Source organism: Phalacrocorax carbo, chromosome 21 (genome assembly GCF_963921805.1).
Source record: "Phalacrocorax carbo chromosome 21, bPhaCar2.1, whole genome shotgun sequence".
NCBI classification, from domain to species: Eukaryota; Metazoa; Chordata; class Aves; order Suliformes; family Phalacrocoracidae; genus Phalacrocorax; species Phalacrocorax carbo.
In genome coordinates this window covers 6,396,776-6,417,620 of record NC_087533.1, presented here as the reverse complement: position 1 = coordinate 6,417,620, position 20,845 = coordinate 6,396,776, and the positions used below count along the sequence as shown (strand labels likewise).

General features: G+C 43.3%; 2 protein-coding genes and 1 long non-coding RNA gene across 5 annotated transcripts in view; 1 reads left to right on the top strand and 2 right to left on the bottom strand.

Annotated features, from left to right (window-relative positions):
- Positions 1-3,479, bottom strand: part of SIK2 (salt inducible kinase 2) — a 57,082-nt gene extending 53,603 nt beyond the window's left edge. For both annotated transcript variants that reach the window (XM_064470951.1, XM_064470952.1), the window contains exon 1: positions 3,225-3,479. In XM_064470951.1, the coding sequence (XP_064327021.1) occupies positions 3,225-3,374 (150 nt within the window). In that variant the 5' untranslated portion in view covers positions 3,375-3,479. The remainder of the gene's footprint in view (positions 1-3,224) is intronic.
- A 67-nt stretch (positions 3,480-3,546) lies between these two features.
- LOC135316694 (uncharacterized) lies at positions 3,547-15,836 on the top strand. Of its 2 annotated transcripts, XR_010375938.1 has the most exons (4): positions 3,547-4,234; positions 6,459-8,030; positions 8,121-15,005; positions 15,529-15,836. It is a non-coding gene; the product is annotated as an uncharacterized LOC135316694 (long non-coding RNA). The 2 variants fall into 2 exon arrangements; XR_010375937.1 differs by having other exon boundaries at positions 6,459-15,005.
- LAYN (layilin) lies at positions 7,690-20,187 on the bottom strand. The gene is made up of 7 exons (XM_064470959.1): positions 19,921-20,187; positions 17,263-17,560; positions 14,822-14,979; positions 14,421-14,459; positions 13,960-14,043; positions 13,147-13,249; positions 7,690-12,427 (listed from the first exon to the last, which is right to left on the bottom strand). The coding sequence occupies exons 1-7, from the start codon at positions 19,985-19,987 to the stop codon at positions 12,070-12,072; spliced, it is 1,107 nt and encodes a 368-aa protein (XP_064327029.1). The 5' UTR covers positions 19,988-20,187; the 3' UTR covers positions 7,690-12,069.
- Positions 20,188-20,845: the final 658 nt, after the last annotated feature.

The following is a 20,845-nucleotide window of genomic DNA, read 5'->3' as shown; positions in this document are numbered from 1 at the left end:
CAATACTTTTGTTCTCTTAGTCTCCTCCTCTCCAAGGAAAAACTGAGTTTATTTGTGCATGCCTCACTAACAAAAGTTACCCTGAGATCACAGATTTTCTTGGCAGCAGGACAAATTAGCATGGCAGGAAAGCATGTGTCATTAACCTAAACGGCAACAAACACACAAACAAGCAAAGCAAAGGCCACATGCAACCATCTAGCCCCCTGGTGTACCCTGTATGGATGGTCCATTAAAAAGGGTCATTGACTACCTCTATTGCTACAAACACACATTAATCCCCACATTTTTCTTACCTTTCATACTACTTTCTGTTTGACTATTTAGTAATACAATTTTAGGGTTGCATTAATATACAATTCAAGTTACAATTTCCGAGTTTATTTGCATATACCATCTACTACCCTGACTTACGTGTAACTTCTGCTTCATGCCTCATTTAATTTATTTTCACCTAAGCCTTGCTAACAATTTCTGGCAACTATATTTACTATTTTCAGTTCAAGTTAAAATTTTATATTCCAATACACAGGTTTTTCAATAAAAAGGATGGATTCTGTACATAATCTCTAAGCGCTGACCTTTCAAGGTAATAAGATCCCACTTTTTTCAATTGGACAGTTATTGACTAGTCAGAGTTATGTAAAAAACTAGGCAAGTATTTTTATAGGTCAAAGTTATATAAAATACAATTTCAAAGTACTGATGCTAAAAAATCCGAACAGCAAACAGGTCCCATATTTAAAGGGTTCAAAGGGGGAGATTCAGGAGAAACCCAGGCAAGGAAACAGTTCTTTTTGAAAGGGCTTTCTGAGCAAGTCTCAACAGCAACACGGCACAGATCTTCCTGCAGTCCAGACCTGATGGTACACAGGTACAGCCTTTTCAGAACCTAATAAGCTGAATATTCCTCTACTGTAAGTTTAATAAAGGCACAGATAAATGCAAGAGATTAGCAACTCAAGAAATTTAAGCAACAGTTTAGAAGCTTGAGATATGAACAGCGTTCCATCTAGAAATATTAATAAGCAGCACTTCCGCTTTATGTGCGTAGTGAACTAACACCAAGTCAAGTGATGTGGTCCAAACTTGAAGTGCTTATTCAAAGTAGTATTTGGCTAGAATTAATATCCCCTGACATCACTAGAAGTGATTTTAATAGGGTTCCCCTTCCTCAAAGACCACATAAATACTTCCACCAAGTAACTCCGCAATTAAGTTTCAGATAAACATTCTTGCATCTCTTACTGCAGGAAGTCAGTGTAGCTGTACTGAAAAATGAAAGACTTTGGCACAAATCTCCACCGGCAAATCTGCTGTAAAAATCACGCAGAAGATAAACAGGCTTCAGACTGGACACAAGGCTCCTCAGAAATGGAAAGCTGGTTTAAAAAAATTCAAGACTGTATTAGAATGCACTGGAATTCAGCAATTTCTTAGGACACAAATAGAAAAATATATCATACCAGAGCTGGGAAGCTTTTAAGCTCTGTTTTCTATAACCTTTGTTATTTTGAACGATACTCAACAAATAAACTTTAATTTTTTAAATATTTTTTTTTTAGAAAGTTTTCATTCCCATCACAAAGTCTGCCAAAGAAGTGAGAACTAAAAAGTAAACACAACTTACTATCTTCAAGTGAAGCATTTAGAAGTTTGGCATATGGCATCAAACTTGGGAACAGAACACTAACATTTCAAGGTCTTTGCTTGGCTCTTCAGTTACAGCAACCATTTAAAAATAATTAACAGTTTATTATGCAACTTCAGAAATAAGACACTAGGATAAATTTCTTTTAATACTTGGGATGCAAAGCTCATCTATCCCTGCATGGCCAGAACAATGTCAGTGTTGCAGGTTTGTTTTCCTTAATTGAAGCCCAAAGCAAAGGCATTTTCCATTCCTGTAAGGAATGATTTTATCACACAAGACCACTGTGACTGAATAATTGGAGGTTTTTTCTGTTTTTTACCTTGTACTTCAAACAATATTTTATTTACTTCTGTCTGGTACAGAGCAGCACAATAAGCTCTCTTCAGTAAACAATGAAAGCAACCATAACAAAGCCTTACTAAAAGCTTACCTCTAGGTGTAGCGACTAGAACTACTTAAGAAGAAAATATAGGAGGAGGTTGATCTTTCAAAGCCATTACTCTCCTCAGATGCCTGTTTTTAAAAAGTGACCATGACTACATCTTATCCACACAGACTTACCATCATTTTTGTTTTAGGTAAAGCATAAGATATTAACAATCTACAGGCTGGTAATCACCAAGTAACATATGGGCCGGGGGGCTGCGGTTAAACAAAGAGACTAAAAAGGGTTGAATTTGGTTAACTGGCAGGGTAATGTATTGAAGAATTCAGGGGATGGACACACACAAGTTCCTTCGCTAAAAGAGATTACAGAGGTAGAAGGACTGCTCATCTGCGAGTACTGGGCAAGTCAGGAAAGCAGGCACAACACACGGTTTGAACCTTCCCTATTAACAGAAAGTTATCGCTATCTGGTGGCTACGCTCACCAGCTAAGCCAACGGCCGCCCGCCCGCCCCCCACCTGAGCATCCTTACTGTGACAGCCATACACCGTCTGCGGCCCGAGCCACAGGGCATCCCGCCACGGCCAGGCCAGGCGGCATTATCGCTGCCCTTGCCGGGAAGATGAAAGCCAGAAAACAAACAAGAACGGCGGCCAAGGCTCCTGCTCCACAGCCGAACACCTCAGGTAAATAAAATCCAGCCCCCCGCGCGCCCCAGGGGGAGGCTCCAGTGCTGGGAGGGACAAAAGGAGCGAGCAGCCTGCGAGGGCGCCGCTGCGCGCCCCGGCCGAGCCACCCAGGCCACCCCCAGCATACCCCAGCTCCCGGGCAGAGCCGCGCAGCCCCGAGGCCAGCTGCCCGCTCCACAGCCCGGAGCGGGGCCCCGTTACCCCAACGCCAGCCGCCCCGCCCCGCTGAGCGGAGCCCCTGCGGCCAATCTCCCCCCGAGCCCCGAGCCCCGCAGCAGCGCCCTCGGCCGCCGCCCCCCCCCGAATCCACCCCCCGAGCCCCGAGCGCTCCCCGAGCGCCGGCGGGCACCCGAGCCCTGCCGCCCAGGCCCGGGCCGGGCGAGGCCTAGGGGCCACGGGAGGGGCGCGGCGGCGCGGCCGGGCTAGGCCGGGGCAGGGGGCGACGGCGGCCCCCGCCGCCGCCTCTCGTCTTGTCTCGTCTCGCCGCGCCTCACCTCGCTGCGCGTGATGCGGTGCCGCGCCAGCTTGACCACGGCGAAGTTGCCTTTGCCCAACGTGCCCTCGATGTCGTAGAAGCCGACGCGGACGGGCCCGAGCCCGCGGGGCAGCAGCGGGGGGGGCCGCCGGGGCTCGGCCATTACCATGCTGGGCGCGGGGGGCGGCGGCGGCGGCGGCGGCGCGGGTCTGTCTGCGGCGCCCCGGAGCCGCGCCGCCCCGCCCCCTCCGCCCTCCTCCACCAACCGCGCGTCACAGCGCGCGTCAGCGGGGGCGGGGCCTCGCCATGGCAACCGCGGCCACCGCGGCGGCGGGCTCCCTCCTGGCGCTGCCCTAGGCCGCCGCGTCCCTGCGGGGATCTCCTGCCCCGCTGGGGCCGGGGGAAGCTCCCCCTCCTGCTCACAGCTCTGTCGCCCCTCGGAGAGCGGAGAGGGGGGCGAGGGACTCTACTGGGAGCGCCTCGTCAGCAGGACGAGGAGAAACGACGGGTTTTTGCCCCAGGTGTCTCTCCAACCCTGACTCGGGGTCTGCGTGGCCCCGAGGGTGCTGTAAGAGCTTGGGCTGCTGCACCTGGGGCAGAGACTCTGTGGGGACTCTACATAATGTCCTGACAGAAATACCCTCCCTGGCAGCGAGCAGCGTTTGCAGAGGGCCAAGTTACTCTGGATCAGAAAGATGCCTTTTCTGAGTACATCAGCTTCCCAAAAGCCTGATCAGCATTATGCAACACTCACCTCAAGTACTCTGTGCAGTTCTGGGCCCCACAATTTAAGAAGGATGTTACAGTGCTTGGATGCATCCAGAGGAGGGCAACAAAGCTGGTGAAAGGTCTGGAAGGCACATCTTGTGAGGAGCAGCTGAGGACTTTGGGTTTGTCTAATTTGAAGAACAGGAGGCTGAAGGGCGACCCCATGGCTCTCCACAGCTTCCAGAGGAGGGGACATGGAGAGGGAGGTGCTGATCTCTTCGCCCTGGATCCAGCGATAGGACACGTGGGAACGGCTCGAAGGTGCGTCAGGGGAGGTTCAGACTTGACCTGGGGAAGCTTTTCTTTATAAAGAAGGTGGTCAAGCACTGGAACGGGCTTCCTATAAAGGTGGTTAATGTCCCAGGCCTGTCAGTGTTTAAGAGGCATTTGGACAATGCCCTGAATAACATGCTTTAACTTTTGGTCAGCCCTGCAGCGGTCATGCAGCTGGACTAGATGATAATTGTAGGTCCCTTCCAACAGAACTATTCTATTCTATTCATTTATTCCCTACACATCTGGAAAGACAGATTTGGAAGCTTTATTAAGCCCTTTGACATAAAATGGTTAGAAGCCCTGCAGAGTGACAGTGTAAGTGCAAAAAAAGATAAGGCCTTTTATGCTAAATTTCCTTTTCAGTACTAGTCTGCTTTATGTTTGTACATACACATTAGCTTGCTTTCATTTTAAAAATACCATGCTCATTTCAGCTCTGCAGCAATCCTTCCTCCCCCAATTCATGTCTGTCCCCCTCTGATTGCTAGCTCTCCCTTGACCCATCTCTCGCTGGAGGACTGGTACCTTCTGACATTTGAATACCAGGCATCAAACCTGGAGGCTTTGCTCAGTCCACTGACTAAAAAAGGCATGTCCAAAATCTGATGATACAAGAGCACACATGTCTGTGTCAGCTGCACGTTCAGCAACAGTCACAGACCTTTTATAAACAGAGTGCAGTGGGCACAAACACAGCTCAAAACAGAGTGCTGCCTCCAAAAGTGAGTGGAAGTATGCAAGAAGCAAACTTCTGTCTCTTGCTTTCCCTTTGTGTACGTCTTACATGTAAAGCTGCCTCATACTTATGGAAAGTTGGTTAAATTTGTTGTGTGTCAAACAGCAATGACTGTTCTGCAAAGGGAACTGTGAAAACTTAATGCTTGTCCTTCACTGCGCTTGCAGTTCATGAGACTCCTCTGAGGAGTGACATTTTGAGATTACACTGCTGACTTAGACTGCTATGGATAATAACTCTGCTGTTACTGTTCTATTTATCCCCTTAAGAACTTCTGGCAATGACTAACTGATGGCTTGAGTTAGTCAGACATCCACCATCCACATTTTAAATGATTGATAGGTTCATGAGCAAGCATAGCATAATCTTACTTGAAGAGAAAATGGTGTCATCCTATAAAATGCTTCATTTTTTTCTGAAATCCAAAACACTGACCAAACAATATTTCTAGCATGATGCAAGCTTGGCGTGTTAAAAGTACCTTTTTCTACATTGTGCAAAATATTGCCTAATATTCATTCTGAGTCACTTTATTATAAACTATTTTTTGTAGTAAAATATTTATTTCCTTCCTGCCCACTTTCATCCATGCAAAATCTCACCAGACTGGTGCAAAATCAATTATTAAGTCAAATTTTGTGTTTGCAATAGAGAACTTTCGCAGAAACATTCTTGTCCTGCACACCACAATGCCATTTTTGGCCTGAAAGTTCAGGTCACAAAAACATTTCTTAGTAACACAGCCAGAGGAACTGAAGTCACAAAAACGTTCTTTGTACAGCAGCCTTTAACGGCCATTGATGGCTTTCGCTATGCTTCAAAGAAACTAATGCAAGTGCTTCTCACAAACACTGGTAACAGAGGAGCTCTTCCAGGCCATTTTCAACAACCTGAATGACACAAACTGTGGAGCACACATGCCCTCTTGTGGTCAATGTTCCTGTACATAATACTACAGCTGTGATGCTCTGCTAAACCGAGATGTCAAAGAAAAGAAATTATACAATTACCTTGCCTTCTAATGACTTCCAGAGATGCTGAGCACATGCAGCTGACTGCCTGAGCTCAATAAGCCAGCACCTCAAACGACCAGGGCACACAGTTGCCAGATTATGGCTTTACATGTTTACACACCTAAGCTCCAACATCTGGCTTGAGCTTTTTCCTCTCATTTCCTGTTTTTCAATGCCTAAAAGATGATTAGTGCCTGCCAAAAAAACCCCACCAAAACCCAGAAGAAACCAAGGTTACAAAAGTAAAAGTGGATAGACGCACAATTGCTTGATAAAAGAACGCTAATTACTGCATTAGAAACCCTGGACATTGCAAGCACCCAGCAACGAGTGTGCTCCTATACCAGGATTTTGCTTTTCAGGAGAAATGGTTGCTAACTGGTGTCATTTTCAAAACAGGTAGAAGTGTTTTTTTGGTTGGGTTTTTTTTTTTTTTTTTTTAAGAGATTACTTCTTTCAGGGCTTTGTCTTGCGCCACAATCTGGTGGAGGAACAGTGTGAAGTTGGCAGACACTCTGTGATACTGCAGATATATGGAGGACAGAGCCACTGTGCACATCAACCTCACCTATAACATTCAGGAAGTGAGAGAAGCAGCTGTGGCAAATGATCAAAATATTTTCAGGTTTGCAATGGACAGCAATAGCACACAGATCCAGAAACGCCTTCCTCCATCTTTTCATTGGCAGAGCTCACTCATGGCCACCTCGTGCACTCATTTCTGTTGTTGTTTCAGTTCCACATAAAACACCTTCTGCCAAAGCCTTTGGCACATCTTTGTTTCCTGGTGACTTATGCAAATTGGTTTTGCTTCATTTTCCTATTTATTTATTTCCATGCAATCTTTTAGGGAACCCTCTCAAGAGCTAAATTCATCTCAGGTACTTCATAGACAGACTTATTGGGCAGCAAAATGTTGCTCTCCTGGAACCAGAAACACTCACCTGCAGCGCAATAGGTGAGCAGTATTTATGCCTCTGCTTGGTATGCTTTATTTGCTTGGACATTCTCCTTCCATTACCTGGTCTCTGATCAAAGGAAAAAACAAAGCAAAAAAAAATAAATCACATGGATCCAAAATCTGGAGTTTAGCAAATCCCTAGAATAAAGCCAGAATAAACAGATCTAATTCTTTGTGATTTTAACAATGTCTTTTAAAGAGTTCTGGCTTCAGTGAGCATTTCACAGCGTCAAGATTGCCTCAACCGGCACCTTTCCTTTCCAGCGGAAGACTGGCACTTCACTACCACATCACATTTCTGTCCATCACAGTGTACACAAGGTATACTGAACAAAGCAAATACTCTTAATGAAAACATCTAACCAGGGAAAGGAAATGAACAGAAATCTTTCCTTGCCACAATACTGCAGGCTGTTAACAGGGTTGAGAGTTACATGGCAATCTTCAAGAGTGCTGAAGACTCCACTAGGTAAATCTGAACTAAGGATTTGAGAAGTCTAGAGAGGGCTATAAAGTTTGAAAAATCTGGCTGTTTAAATCATAACCCTGAGGACTAACTTCAGTGACCAGTAGTTCTTATCTCAGTAGGTACTCCTGTGTTCAGAAGTCCTGTGCTGGACTGAGAGCTATGGACAAAAGCTTTGTTGAAAAGTTGATATAACTGCAACCAATACAGAATGGCAAAACTTGAGGTGTTGTGGTTTTTTTTTCATACATAGACAGATAAATAAACAGGCATTTACTATTTTAATTTGGCTTGTGAAAAAGTCAAACACAATCTGACAGAATAAGTAAAAAAGATTATTTGCTATACAGAGGACCAGGTACCAGAACTCCTCAACCAAACCATATCTTTAATCAAATAAATTTTTGTACATGACTTAGTCTTGACATGCTTCAAAATTGCTGCACAGATCTGCTGGACAATATAATTAAAATTTTGTCATTTACAAGGCCTCATTACTGTAGTTTAAAAATCACTTAAGAGTCACTCATTTTTAGTTTCCAGGCACCCCCGGTAGCCCGTGAAATGCTGTTATTTCTGTTTTTCACGTGGGACTGAGACACTCGGTATTTAAGATAAGACTGAGACAGAGTACAGAGCTGAATTCAAATGGCCCCAGATACATGTTAATGTCCTAAATGCTTTCTTGTCTTCAGTGCAGATGTCCAGCTTCCCAACATTCAACCGTTCAACATACTTGGTTCTCTATGTAGCACTCCCACTTCTTTCTCAGTTCAATGGGATACAACCAAATAAAACTCCAGTTTTAAGGAACAGCTCCATTGCTGGAATAATTGAAAACAGACAAGCAAAATGTGCTGGTTTACTCAAAGCTGAACATGTTTGCCTTGAGAATATATAAACTAATGTATGGAACAGCTGAGATATCAGATCAGACAGGACAGATAAATCTTAATGGCCTACCTTCGCAGTGCTTTCTACTATACAGCTACAAACGTGCAAAGATCCTTGGCAAGAAGCTGTACAGCTCTGAATGCAAACCTCAAAGCGTATTCATTACTTCAGTATTAACAGCTGGAGGCCGTACTGCTGCTATCATTGCTTCGTGGCCACTGACTTTGCCTTAGAATCTACCATTTGCTGCAGAACTTGGGCTCCAGACTCTACATGTCCATGTAGCACCAATGTGTTCAGGTAAGGACACACACCTTTAAAAAGCAGAAAGTGCAAAACAATGCCATGTTGTCGGTCTATAGCCTGAAGCAGCTGAGGAGCACGGGAATGGATGGTGCCTGTTCATTTCAGCAGGGTGAATCTTATATTTGTAAATTTATTTTCAGTTTTGCAGATCTCAGTATTAACATCAAACATTTTACAGAAAGTAGTCCTTTATGGAACCAGATCATGTGCTTATTTGACAAATACAAATTCCGTTCCTATTCCTTTCCAAAAGCCTTAGCAACTGCAAGTACCTCCAACTTCCAGTAAACTTTTACAATGGAATTCAGCTAAAGCAAGCCCATATCCAGCAGCACATGGGATTTTGCCCTGAGCATATTCAAGTCAATGTGAATCTCAGTTTTTATCCAAACTCCTGTTACACTTAGCTGCACTGACATATGCAACAGTGCAGAGACCTTGCCATGGCAGTTAGCTCCAACCTCCTATGAAGGTCAAGTACTTATAACTGTGAAAAAAACATTGATCTGATCACATCTCATGAACAAAATATGTATCAGAAAGTCCTAGCAAAAACCAAGTTAATCACAATCCCAAGTTGTCAGTACTGCTTCTGAGTTCCCTTTGCTGTTGCTTCTCAGCAAACATATACAGTGATGTTCTCTGTACTACATGGCATAGGAAATTACAAGCTCATATGGGAGATGCTGGAATGTGATCTATCTAATGCATGGAAGATGAAAACTTGGCCATGTGATTAATTAAAAATCAAAGACATCTAGTTATTTAAGCATCTATGCTGATAGGCCAATTCTGTACCTTATTGATTCCAAGTAAAGTTGTGTGGTATCCAACTTGCTGTGGATAACTGTAGGTATCTCTTCACCAAACCACAGATAAGCAAGTACAGTTTAAAGAAAATGCTAGGCACTCAACTTGTCATTTAGTTGTCCTTCTGCATTCTCAGTGATAAATGACATTATCCTCCCTAGCAGAAAAGACAGTGCTGTGAAAAAAGACGCACGTGACCACCCTTCTCTCTTTTCCAATATAAATTCCTTATTCTTGTGATGCAAGTGATCTCCTGAAGTGTGCTTCGAAGGGCCTTAAAACATACCTATACCAATGACCAAGTTAAATTCAGTTTATCTTGGAATAGTTCATCACAGCTGTTTTTAACTTCCTACAGCAGAAATCTCATATGTATGTAGAGTTGGTTAAAATAACCATATATTCTTTGTTCAATAAAGAGAAATTACATTCAGTGCAACTCTTAGAATATCCTGTTAGCCTGCTGTCCTGACTTTGGCTGGGAGAGAGTTAGTTTTCTTCCTAGTAGCTGGTATAGCGCTATGTTTTAAATTTAGTACGAGAATAACGTTGATAACACACCGATGTCTTAGTGCTTACACTAGTCAAGGAATTTTTCAGCTTCTCATGCTCTGCCAGGTGCACAAGCTGAGAGGGAGCATAGCCAGGACAACTGACCCAAGCTGGCCAAAGGGATATTCCATACCATATGGTGTTATGTTCAGTATATAAACCGGGGGGAGTTGGCCAGGAGGCAGCAATCACTGCTCAGGGACTGGCTGGGCACTGATCAGCAAGTGGTGAGCAGTTGCATCACTTGTTTTTCCTGGGCTTTGTTCTTATTTTTTCTTGTTTTCCTTCTCACTACAATTTATTATTATAATTATTATTATCTTATTTCAATTATTAAACTGCTCTTATCTCAGCCCATGAGTTTTCTTACTTTTGACCTTCCAATTCTCTCCCCCACCCCACTGGGGGTGAGATGAACAGCTGTGTGGTGCTTAGTTGCTGGCTGGAGTTAAACCACAACACCTGCTCTGGTTCCTTATACACCTTAGAGAGGATAAAATTCCAGTCTGAAGTTGCTTCTGCAGACATTTGGACAGGTCCTTTATATCACTTCCATAGCAAATGCATATTCTTGATTTCTTCTATCTCCCTAACAACTTTATTAAATGTGCTGCAAATAACAGAGAAAGAGAGATAATGATCTGAAAAAAACCCCTTAGTGTGAAGGATCATCTCTTTCCCTTAGAAGTCAACCACTGAACTGCAGACCATGAATTCTGTCCAAATGCTGTTGCTTCATATTCTTGCTTGTTCCCCATATCTACAGGAAAATTCTCATTTCACCTGACTTTATATTTAGTCATGTAGCAGTTGCTATGCCCTACTGCTATTCATTTCTGCTCCTCCAAAGGTGCAGAAAAATGGGAGCTATCTAATACTGACTTCAAAATGATGCCGTAAAAACTGTGGTAAAGTAAGATATCATTCCCTCATACTGTCAGAGAGGAAATTCTGTGAGCTATCCTAAGTACCTTACTTAATACTTAATATATGTACGGGAATATGTGAAGTCCCTGCAGATAGAAAACAGATAATTTATTACAATTGATTAGCATGATACTTTAGTTTACCTGCCAAAATGCTGTTCTTAATCAAATTCTTTATGTTCACCTACCTTTTCATAAATTCCATCTCTATGGAGATTAACATCAGGATATCAGTCTTCATGGGATTCAGTACAAGTCACAATCCCAAGGGGGGAAAAAGATCTAGAATAAAACTGCAACTGGCTATTCCTTCTACAAGAAAGGAATTGGTACTCAATTTGTCATTTAGGCCAAATTAGTACATCTCTGGACAGCTAACCAGGCTGCTGTAATTCCCGAGACAAATCAGAACGCTTTGGAGCACCCCATTCCCTTACTTTAGCATTGCAGAGAAATCCCTTGCTCCTTGCTTTGCAATTCCTTTTGCTAGACGCTAAGTGAAGGAACAGTTAGCCTTATGACACCAGAGCACTTACTTGGATTTTTTGAAAACCAACCTAATGGCGTAAGTAACGCACAGTTATGTGATGTGACTCACATACACTGCCTTGGGCAGTAAGAACTAGGAGGGAGGGAAAGAAGCAGAAACCACATTACAATCTGTCTTGTGAAGTGTCTGAGACTGTCATAAGCAGATGGTGAGGGAGGCCAACATAGCTGGGATATGGGCTGACATGGAAACAACGACCAACCTGCAACCATGGCAGCTTTCTTGGGGACACCTATGAGAATCCAAGTGTGACCAGTGATTGACTTTTAATACCTTTGAATGCGAGTAGGTCACTTAAATGGGGATTTTGGATTGTATTTCAATTTCAAAGGCATATCTTTGGAGTACAAAAAAGAATCAAGAGTATTAACAAGTCATTCCTGGGACAGAACTGGTCTTGATGCGAAGCAAAATACATACATTCTTTTCAGTTTAGATCTTTAAAACCCCATATTCTTTCAAAAAAAGAGAAGAATATAGGGACAATGCACACCCAGGATAAATAGCACGTATACTATTATTAAAACAAGTGCATAGGGAGGGCAAGTTAACTTGTATTGATATTCACTTCGTCATCCATACTCCAGGCTTTTTTTGTCCATTTCCTTAATATCCATAAATCTCATTCTCCACCCAGGCTGATTCCTTGCTCCTCCCCACATGATCTCCACACAGCTCATAGATATCATTGGTCACAAAGCCACTTTCAGTATTGGCCAATGTCACAAAGCCACTTGTTGATGTATTCATTGCCACATCATCATAATCCCTGGAGAAGCTGTCAAGCACCTTATCTTCCTGCGTACGGAAGGAAGAATTCTTAGTGTCAGGCCTGGTTCCAGCCAGATCTGCTTCTGATTGCTTCTTGATTACTTTGTAAATATCCAGGTTTGGACTGTTCCTCCTGGGGTTAGACAGCCATGCATCTTCCTCCTTCGGGCTTACATCTGTTGGCTCCCGTCTCCTTAGGGATGGAGGAAAGAGGACAAGTCATAGTATGTTTTTTTTACAGAGGCATATATAAAACAATACCACACCTCTCAAAGTAATTTAATGATGACCCTTGAGGAAAGCTAATACTCAGGGACTGGACTCAGGATGACATTTGTTACTACTTGCCATTCTGGTTGTGTGGCAGCAGGCTGCACACCTGGCGTAGTCCCACAGCAAGACCTGCTGAGGTACCCCTTGCACTCTGCTGCCAGCTGAGATGCTGAGGCAGCAAAACTCGACACTGACACTCCCAAAATCACAGCCAGCATCCCCACCAGAGGTATGGTACACAAAGGAAAAGCAAGGTGACTAAATTGGTAAATGTTATTTCCTCCAAACATGTATCCCTTTATTTCTATTACTATGGTTTTCACTGTTGAAGAGGATCTTCTGGTAATTCAGATCTTTATTAAGAAAACCTAAGTGTTAACACTTCAAAATCATCATCTTGTTTTGCACTGCTCCCTAACTACTATACGTCTGTGAACGTAATAAAATGGCACACTGTAATTCACTCAACATTTTACTTCCTAAGTAACTCAGCCTGGAGCACCCATGCCACTTTTTAAACATTTATTTGGCTCAAAACAGTCCTCTGCAGAGCATCTTACAGGATCCTGAAGCGCACTCCAAAATGATTGCCAGGACAAGATATCACAGGTTCACTTATTACACAAAAATGTCACTTACCTCTTTGCACAAAGCCAAAGCCAGAAGATGGCTGTAATGACCACCAGGAGAAGCAGCACAGGAACACTGGGAATAAGGATGTAGGCAAGACTCTGAACAGGTTCTAGGGGTAAAAATGAGATTCCGGCTTTTATTCACTTCCAGTTGCATTTGACATGCACAGAACTTGATAGAAAAACTGACAGCTGCAAAAGGCAGCACCATCACACCTCAATGGGCTTCTAGTCTTGTTCATAATCTAGCATTATCTACCACTTCTCAAAGGCAGCAAGTCTAACAGAGACTGATCATCAGGTTAAAGTAAAATAAACTGGAATCTTCACAATGAGGAACCAACAAGCCTGTCTCACTGTAAGAGGGCAATGATAGTGCAAGTTAATGAGATACGCTATCTTAAAATCTTGGGAAGCCCCGGCCAAAAGATTTTAGAGAGCAAAACGTCTTTTATGGTCTGTGAATTCATAGGGACAAAGTCAGTGCAGTAAGAAGAAATTGAAAGTTTTTCATAGTTAATAGACTTAAACAAAACATTAACAATTTAGACACTCAAAAGTGATTCAACAAATTTCAGACCCAAAATACTTTTCATAGCTTTAGATTTAGAATATTTTGGTAGCCAAAGCAATCAGTGTAGGTTTGTATAGGAAAAGATTTGAAGGAGGGTTTTTTAAAGATAGATGCAGTTGCCTAAATTCAGTCTTCTACATTTAGGGTCAAACACTTCAAACTGAAATGACTGTTGGCAGCCACAGGTGAGAGATGCGGGCCTGCAGTTAGAGAGAGAACAGGACAGCTGTTGTATGCACAACATACCTTTGGCTTCTACAACTGTTACATTAGCATCTTTCTTATGGTGTTTTACTGGGAATACTGGGTTGAAGGGCTCTGTTGCAACATCTGGAAAGAAACAGCTTAATATTGCAGATGTTATTTGAAAGAGTTTAAGAATCATAAAAAGTGAGGGTGAGAGGATATGGAAGAGACTGCCAGCTGCAAACATACGTAAGATGTACTGGCACTCTCTTGCTTAGATTTCTGCAGCATGACTAGCAGTCCCAAATACTGCATCAACAACAGCAAGACTGTGTTCCTGCAGACTGGATTATAGAATAGCACAATGAAAGCACAAACAGCAGGGAAGCTTCTTGCTCAGTACGTTTTCAGTCTGTGAGCATCCTTGACAATGAATGGAACAGAGTACTACTTCTTAATTTCTACTTATCTAAAGTTAACATATAATTAAAGAAAGCACCAAACGAATATCTGTAACTTACCTTTTTGAGAATTCTCTATTGGAGCATTTGTTGGCTTCTCTAAAAGAAAAAAAGATACGCATAATTTCCTCATAAGCTTGAGTAGGGAGACCAAGTATACTGAATATAGTCTAATAACACGAGCACCCTTCTTTAGTGTTCTCTCTCAGATCCTATTTGAGATCTCAAATACTTTATAAAAATCCTCTGAAAATTCATAAGTCACAAGGCAAGTAGCTACAGTTATTCAATACTGAGATTGTTTTCCCTAGAACTTGCATAAATTTAAGTTATCTGCCTCCTGCCAGATCTTTCCAGTGAAGCTAAGAAAGGGTTTTCCTGTCTGTAACAGCAATCTCTTCATACATCCTCTCGGGGACTGGGAGCAAGTTGGTTTTTAAAGCTATAGAATGACTCATTACCAAGAGAATATTTGCAAATGAAGTTATTTTTCATGTTGCATCTGTCATCGTTCCATTGAAACATGTAAGGACCTCCAACTCCTGGTGGGGCAGATGGCTGGTGGTACATCACAACACAGATTTCACTCCCACAGGATGGCTCATCTACATACCAGTTCCTAAGAAAATACAACAAACATGTCAAGTAAGACTTCACGTCACTTTCCATGGTACTCTAGAAGGTCAGACAGGAATACAGCATACAGGGCACCACAGAAGGCAGAATCAAAGAGGGTTACAGCTCAGCACACCCCACCGCACCCTCACCCCCTCCTTGCACTGTGCAGAAGTAGGAACAATAACAATACAATTTTTACAGTCTATCTTCTCATTTTGGAATTCTTAATCTTCAAAGAAAACCAGGCAAGCAAGGTGTTCAGCAAATCTTAGGGAGCGAAGGGCTGAGTACCTCACTGCCTGAGACGCCTCTGTGAGGCTGAGTAAAAGCTCAGGAGAACTTTGACTCTCTCTACACAACTTTAGACCTATGCAAAATCATCTATCAAAAAGATTTTTGCTCTCTGGCCTCAGTGCCCCATGCCTGCAAAATTTTAACACCTATTTAATATGAAAATAAAAAAAGCTAAAGCAGGATCTGTTTTGCTCTGTCTAGAAAAACACTAATGTGAAAAAAAACCCTGTCTTATGGATATTTTTTTTTTTTGTAGTAATAAACTTCACCACTGGAAAACTGTGTAGGCCTTTCCAAGTACTGCACAGGAATGAGGCTTCACTACTTAGCACTCTGCAATATAATTGTTACTGAAGAGGAATTTTATGCATCTCAGAGAAACACTTCTAAGACTGTGTCGCGATTTTCAAAAATGTTCAATACCCACTAATTTTGGTGCGACCAACGTTCTGCATGCCAAGCACTTTATGAAAGCTGATCCATACAATAAAAATAATTCCAGATATATCAAGGTATTCAACATGGGAAAAAACCCCACACATTAAAGCAGTATTTTTTCAACCATGACAATGTATTTCTCACTCACTTCCTTCCTCCCCTATTGCCCTCCCCTGCCACACCCCTCATCTCTTCCTTGGCTTTATCATTTAGCACAAATAAGCTGTGTCTCGCCAATGAAAAGGCAATAAAGCTATGTCTGTTTCATAGCAGCAGCAGATCTGGTTCTGGCTTCCTATTATCTACCCCCAATATCTGAACCACAGGAGAAACTTTAATATATTGAACAGTACTAAAAGCAGTTCTGTTTTATTCATTCCTGCTAAGAGCAACTAAAATTTCTTACAGCTTCCCAAAGCATGAAGTTCACAGTAACAACGTATTTTTTACACATGCCCAATATAAAGAAGAATGCAAAGGCAGACTTGTCATACATTTGACATATTGCAATAAAATATTTAAGAACATTTGGGTTATTTAATCAAATTTGCAGTTCAATCACTGTAAATGCAGCAAGAAGTTCAGGATAATGAGTGAACATTTTATAGTTTGATATTTAAAAATTACTTTAATCACAGGGTCAATAGTAAATATCTACCAGGCAAAACTCTTGAACCTGAAGTTCACTGTAGAGCTGGCACCTTGTTGCAAGGCTTTCTTCAACCTGGCAATGTTTACAGCAGATTTTCTACTTCTATACTACAGAAAAGCAGACCTTGTAAGACTGGATCTAAGAATATCTTTTGTCTAGAAAACTGTGACTCATGATTGAAATCAAATCATAATTTAACAGAACTTTTGAAGCTACACAGAGTTTTGTTCTATGCTGAACAGAAATGTGAAAGTAGTGAGAAAAACTGCAGCAAACTCGTATTTGTTGTAAATGTTGTTGCCTTTATATTTTAATGATAGCAAATGCTGTTGTTACACTTGTCTTAAGACGAGGAGGCAGAAACTTAACAAGCGTTGTGAAAATTTTAACTTTTCATGTCTATAGTAAATACTTCAGCTCTCCAAATTGACTGTCTCACAGGGAAAAATTACTGTTCCTTCAGCAAGTAGAAGGAGAAGGGCCCATTGGTCAGGATATCAGGGACAAAACTTCAAAGGATCTGAAGTGCAAGAACCTTCAGGTCAAAGCACATATTTTGACATGCCTATTTGGAGATTTTTAATACCAGATCACTACTTCTTCCACCTCTTTTAGCAATCAAAAATTGTCCATCTAGACCAAGCTAGACTCTCTAGGTATCTTATATAGAGTAACAAAGAAAGAGTGGGGTCTCCAAGCGGTAATTTGTCTACCCCTTACACCTGGATGGGGTGAATCGCTCTCTAGAGATACTACCCCTCTTGAGTGACTGCAGAAGGAACACACATGACAGCTGGGACAACACTGCTTGATTCTTTTGAAAAAAACCCTTTCTGATTGCTAAAGGCAGGTGACAGTCCCTGACCAGGTTGCTTCCCAGTCTCACTCACAGGTACCTACCTGAACTTGGATGAGCTGCCATCTGACCAGGAGTAGAGGTTCTGACACTGTGTACTGTTGTCTACCTCCTCCTTTTTCCTCCTAAGTCCTATCCAAAAATCTCCATCAGAAGCTAAGAGACTCTCAACAAATTTTTCAATCAGTCTTTGCTCTGCTTCTGTTTCAATACTGACTAGATGTCCGCCATCAGCTCTGCAGGCACGGTCTGCTTCTTCATAGCTGATCCTGCGTGAAGCATCATGAAAATAAACTATTTTGTAGCATGGTTGCTGTGTTCCACCCCGGCAAACTGTCTGTCCTGCAGAAATGGAGAGAAACCTCTTACAGAAACTATGCCTGTTAGTACCAAAAGCGAATGCTAATACTTCCATTTGGTTGAGTTTGGCACTGTACGATAGTTTATATGGGAAACACAACACAGGTAAAAAGCCTCTTGTATTACTGGACTGGCAAATAGCATCTCCAAACTTTTCTTGCTGCATGTAACAGTTTAGGCTGATCTGCAGAGTACTGTTCTTTCATGTTCTGCACTTCTCAGCTCCCTCATGAATTTTCTGTGATTTGAAGACCCTAGGAGTTCCTTACAAAGAAGCAATGCTGTGCCAGAGAGCTAACTGACATGCAACCTTTTATAAAGACAGTTCCTTTACAAGGATTCAAGGAGGCTTTTAAAAATTATTATTAAGGAATTTGAATGACTAAAATTAGAGATCCCCTTATACAAACAGAGATAACAATAATTTATCTTCTGGGGTATATGTAATAGTTTCATGGAGCATGTACTGCTATGTATCAAGATGTGTTCACACAGTCCAATTGTAAGCATTGTTTTGTGCCGTAATGTTACTGACTGCCCAGGAAGTAAACAATTTCTGCTTTCAGATTGTCATAAGCCAAGGACTTTCTCATGCATGAAGCAGCATGGCTTATTTTGATTACAAGGAAAGTAAAGATCAAAAGGAAAAGATACCTAATCTAAAATTATGCACTTGTATGTTTCTCAGCAGAAGAGTCCCAATATTTAGACTGTGGAAACAGTTTTGTTTTATCAGTAAATATTTCTTTTCAAAACACAGGGCAGACACAATCTGCTATCCTACTTTTTTTTTTTTTTAATGGAAGAAAAACATTTAGCAACATTTGTAATGTACTCAGAACAAATGGGATGTGAGGACAGGTCATCATAAACATCTCTATGGGAAATATACTGGCTTTTCTTTGTTCTTATATGTTCCTGCATGACCACTCTAAGAGTGGGAAATTAAATGCCTTTCATATTGGAATTTTTGAACAGTATTTAACAGTTACTTAGAATCACAGAGACTGGTAACATTTTACACAGAAATTAAAACTGGTTGTACTGCAAAAGCAGTATTTAAAAATACATCTTGAGGCTTAACCTGTGTTTCTTTTGGTGACTTAAGACTCATGCAGGCCTGGAGAAAAAGACAAAAAAACCTTACCTCTTCTGAGGGATATGTCCACTGCTATTGTGAAAGACGTAAAAAAAACATAGATGGCACATTGTTATTAAAAAACTGCAACTGTCTAGAAATAGCGTCACAAACTGCACTCAGGTTCTTTTCTGGTACATTAACACTTCTTCCCCCCCATTAACTGACAGAAAAACTCTGTCTTATCAGCCAAACTTGCCATTTCTTTCAACTAAGGAAATTTTTTTTGCAGTTGATTACTGTCTATGTTTCCAAATATAGTTAAGAGAGGACAATTAGATATGTAGCGCTAACCAATACTAAAAGGGTTCCTCGTATTTCCCCCTTATCTCCTAATTGCCTGCACAGGATCTGCCTCAAAGTCTGCTGACTTCTGGAAGCCTTACTGTTCCAAGACTAGGGGCAAGTCAGTCATACTGAAAAGTTAAAAATTCATGGAAAGAAATAAGTCTCCAGCCCCGCAGCTGAGCCCTCTAACTCCCACAAAAGTCCTACTGCAGACGAGAGCACAGCAGAATTTAAAAAAGTATTTATAGATACAATAAAACTATTTGCCTTCTGTTGGAATAACATGAACATTCCACAGGTTCAAGCTTTCTGCTAAATATACCAACCTACCAAGTCAGGCAGAAACTTGCCCCAGACTGGCTATCCTGTGTCCCCAAAGCAGACTAGACTACCTAGTTTGGGTATTACATCCAAAAACACTACTGGCCCAACCTCGAGCTGCCAGATATCTGTTCCTATGAAAGGCGTCTAAATAGGTGATATTCCTTTGCACAAAACCAGGACAGACTAATAATTAGAAGAGACTTTGTAGAGGAGGAGTAAGACAACCTAGCGCTGGCTGGAAACTCAGCCAGGCTGCTAATTGCCAGCGAGGCTCGGATGACAGAAGTAGCTCTGTTAGCCACGACAGCGTTAAAAATTCCTAGAACTGAGGCAGAAATGCAGCGGAGACAGCATAAAGGTTTCTTCTAAGGCGTGCCCCCTCCACGACCACGAAGGCTGGGGTGCTCCCACCCAACGCGGGCGACGCCCCGGGCTGACTCCCGCCGGGGAGCGAGAAGGGAAAACCAAACCGCTGCACGGGGCACCCACCCTCGCCTAAAACGCTCCCGGCGCCAGAGCGGAGCGGCCGGAGGAGCCGCCGCGCCCGCCCGGCGCCCCGCGGAGGGCCCGCCGCCGCCCCGCCCCGCCTTACCGCTGCGCAGCCGTGCCGCCGCCGCCCAGCCCAGCGCCGCGGCGCACAGGGCCGCGGCCGCCAGCATCCCGCCCGGCTGCCTCGGCGTGCGCTGGGCGCCCGGCTCACCGCGCCGCCCGGCCCCATGAGCTGCCCGCACCGGCTGCCGGGCGGGAGGGGAGGGCAGGGCGCGGGGAGGAGCCGTCGCCTCCTCCCTCCGCGGGCTCTGGGCCAGCGGGCCGGGCCCGCCTCGGCTGCTTCGCGGGCGACAGGCGGCAGCGACAAAGACCCCCCACGCCACCCCCCTCCCCGCCAAAGCCCGGGGACCCGCCTCCCGCCCCCCGCGCATTGCTCTCCGGAGGCTTTAGCCTCTCCCCCTGCGGGGCGCGCGCTGAGCCCGCACCTCTTCCTGCTGCCCGGCCCGCAGCTACCCCCTGTGCCGCGCTTCAGACCCCCATCACTTCTGCATGTTCCTCTCGCGCGCTCCAGCTTTATAACTTCCCTGTCCCACACAAAAACGACAGGGCCTAGGCACAGGAGAGGTCTCCGATTGCCGCAACGTATGAGCGATAGAAGCCACACCCGCAGTCCCTGAAACCAAAGCCTGATCCTCCCCATCCTGATGTGCAGCTGCCTTTAAGAAACTGCTTCAAGACTGACAACGGAGCACGGAAAATTTGTTTCAAACGTTAATAAATGCTGAGCCTGCTTCCTGGTGGCTAGGAAGCTGGTGCGCACCTGTTTCCGGGAGCACTAGCTCTCCAGCTGAGATTTTAACGGCTCAGCCTCTAAGAGGTTTTTGCAGGTTGGGAAAGTGGGGCAAAGCATCAAAAGGAACAAATATAGGAGCTTTAAAAGCTACAGTTTCTGATCAGACAGATACTAGTTGGGGTCAGTGTTTTAAAATAGGAGATTAATGAATTTATGGGAGGTTTATACCGTAGAC

Excerpts from the sequence above, each read along its gene's own strand:
- LAYN (XM_064470959.1), bottom strand. The coding sequence starts at position 19,987 with ATGCTGGCGGCCGCGGCCCTGTGCGCCGCGGCGCTGGGCTGGGCGGCG. Across the intron at positions 14,044-14,420 it reads AATAGAGAATTCTCAAAAAG|ATGTTGCAACAGAGCCCTTC; the intron begins GTAAGTTACAGA and ends GTTTCTTTCCAG. Across the intron at positions 13,250-13,959 it reads AACAGTTGTAGAAGCCAAAG|AACCTGTTCAGAGTCTTGCC; the intron begins GTATGTTGTGCA and ends TTTTACCCCTAG.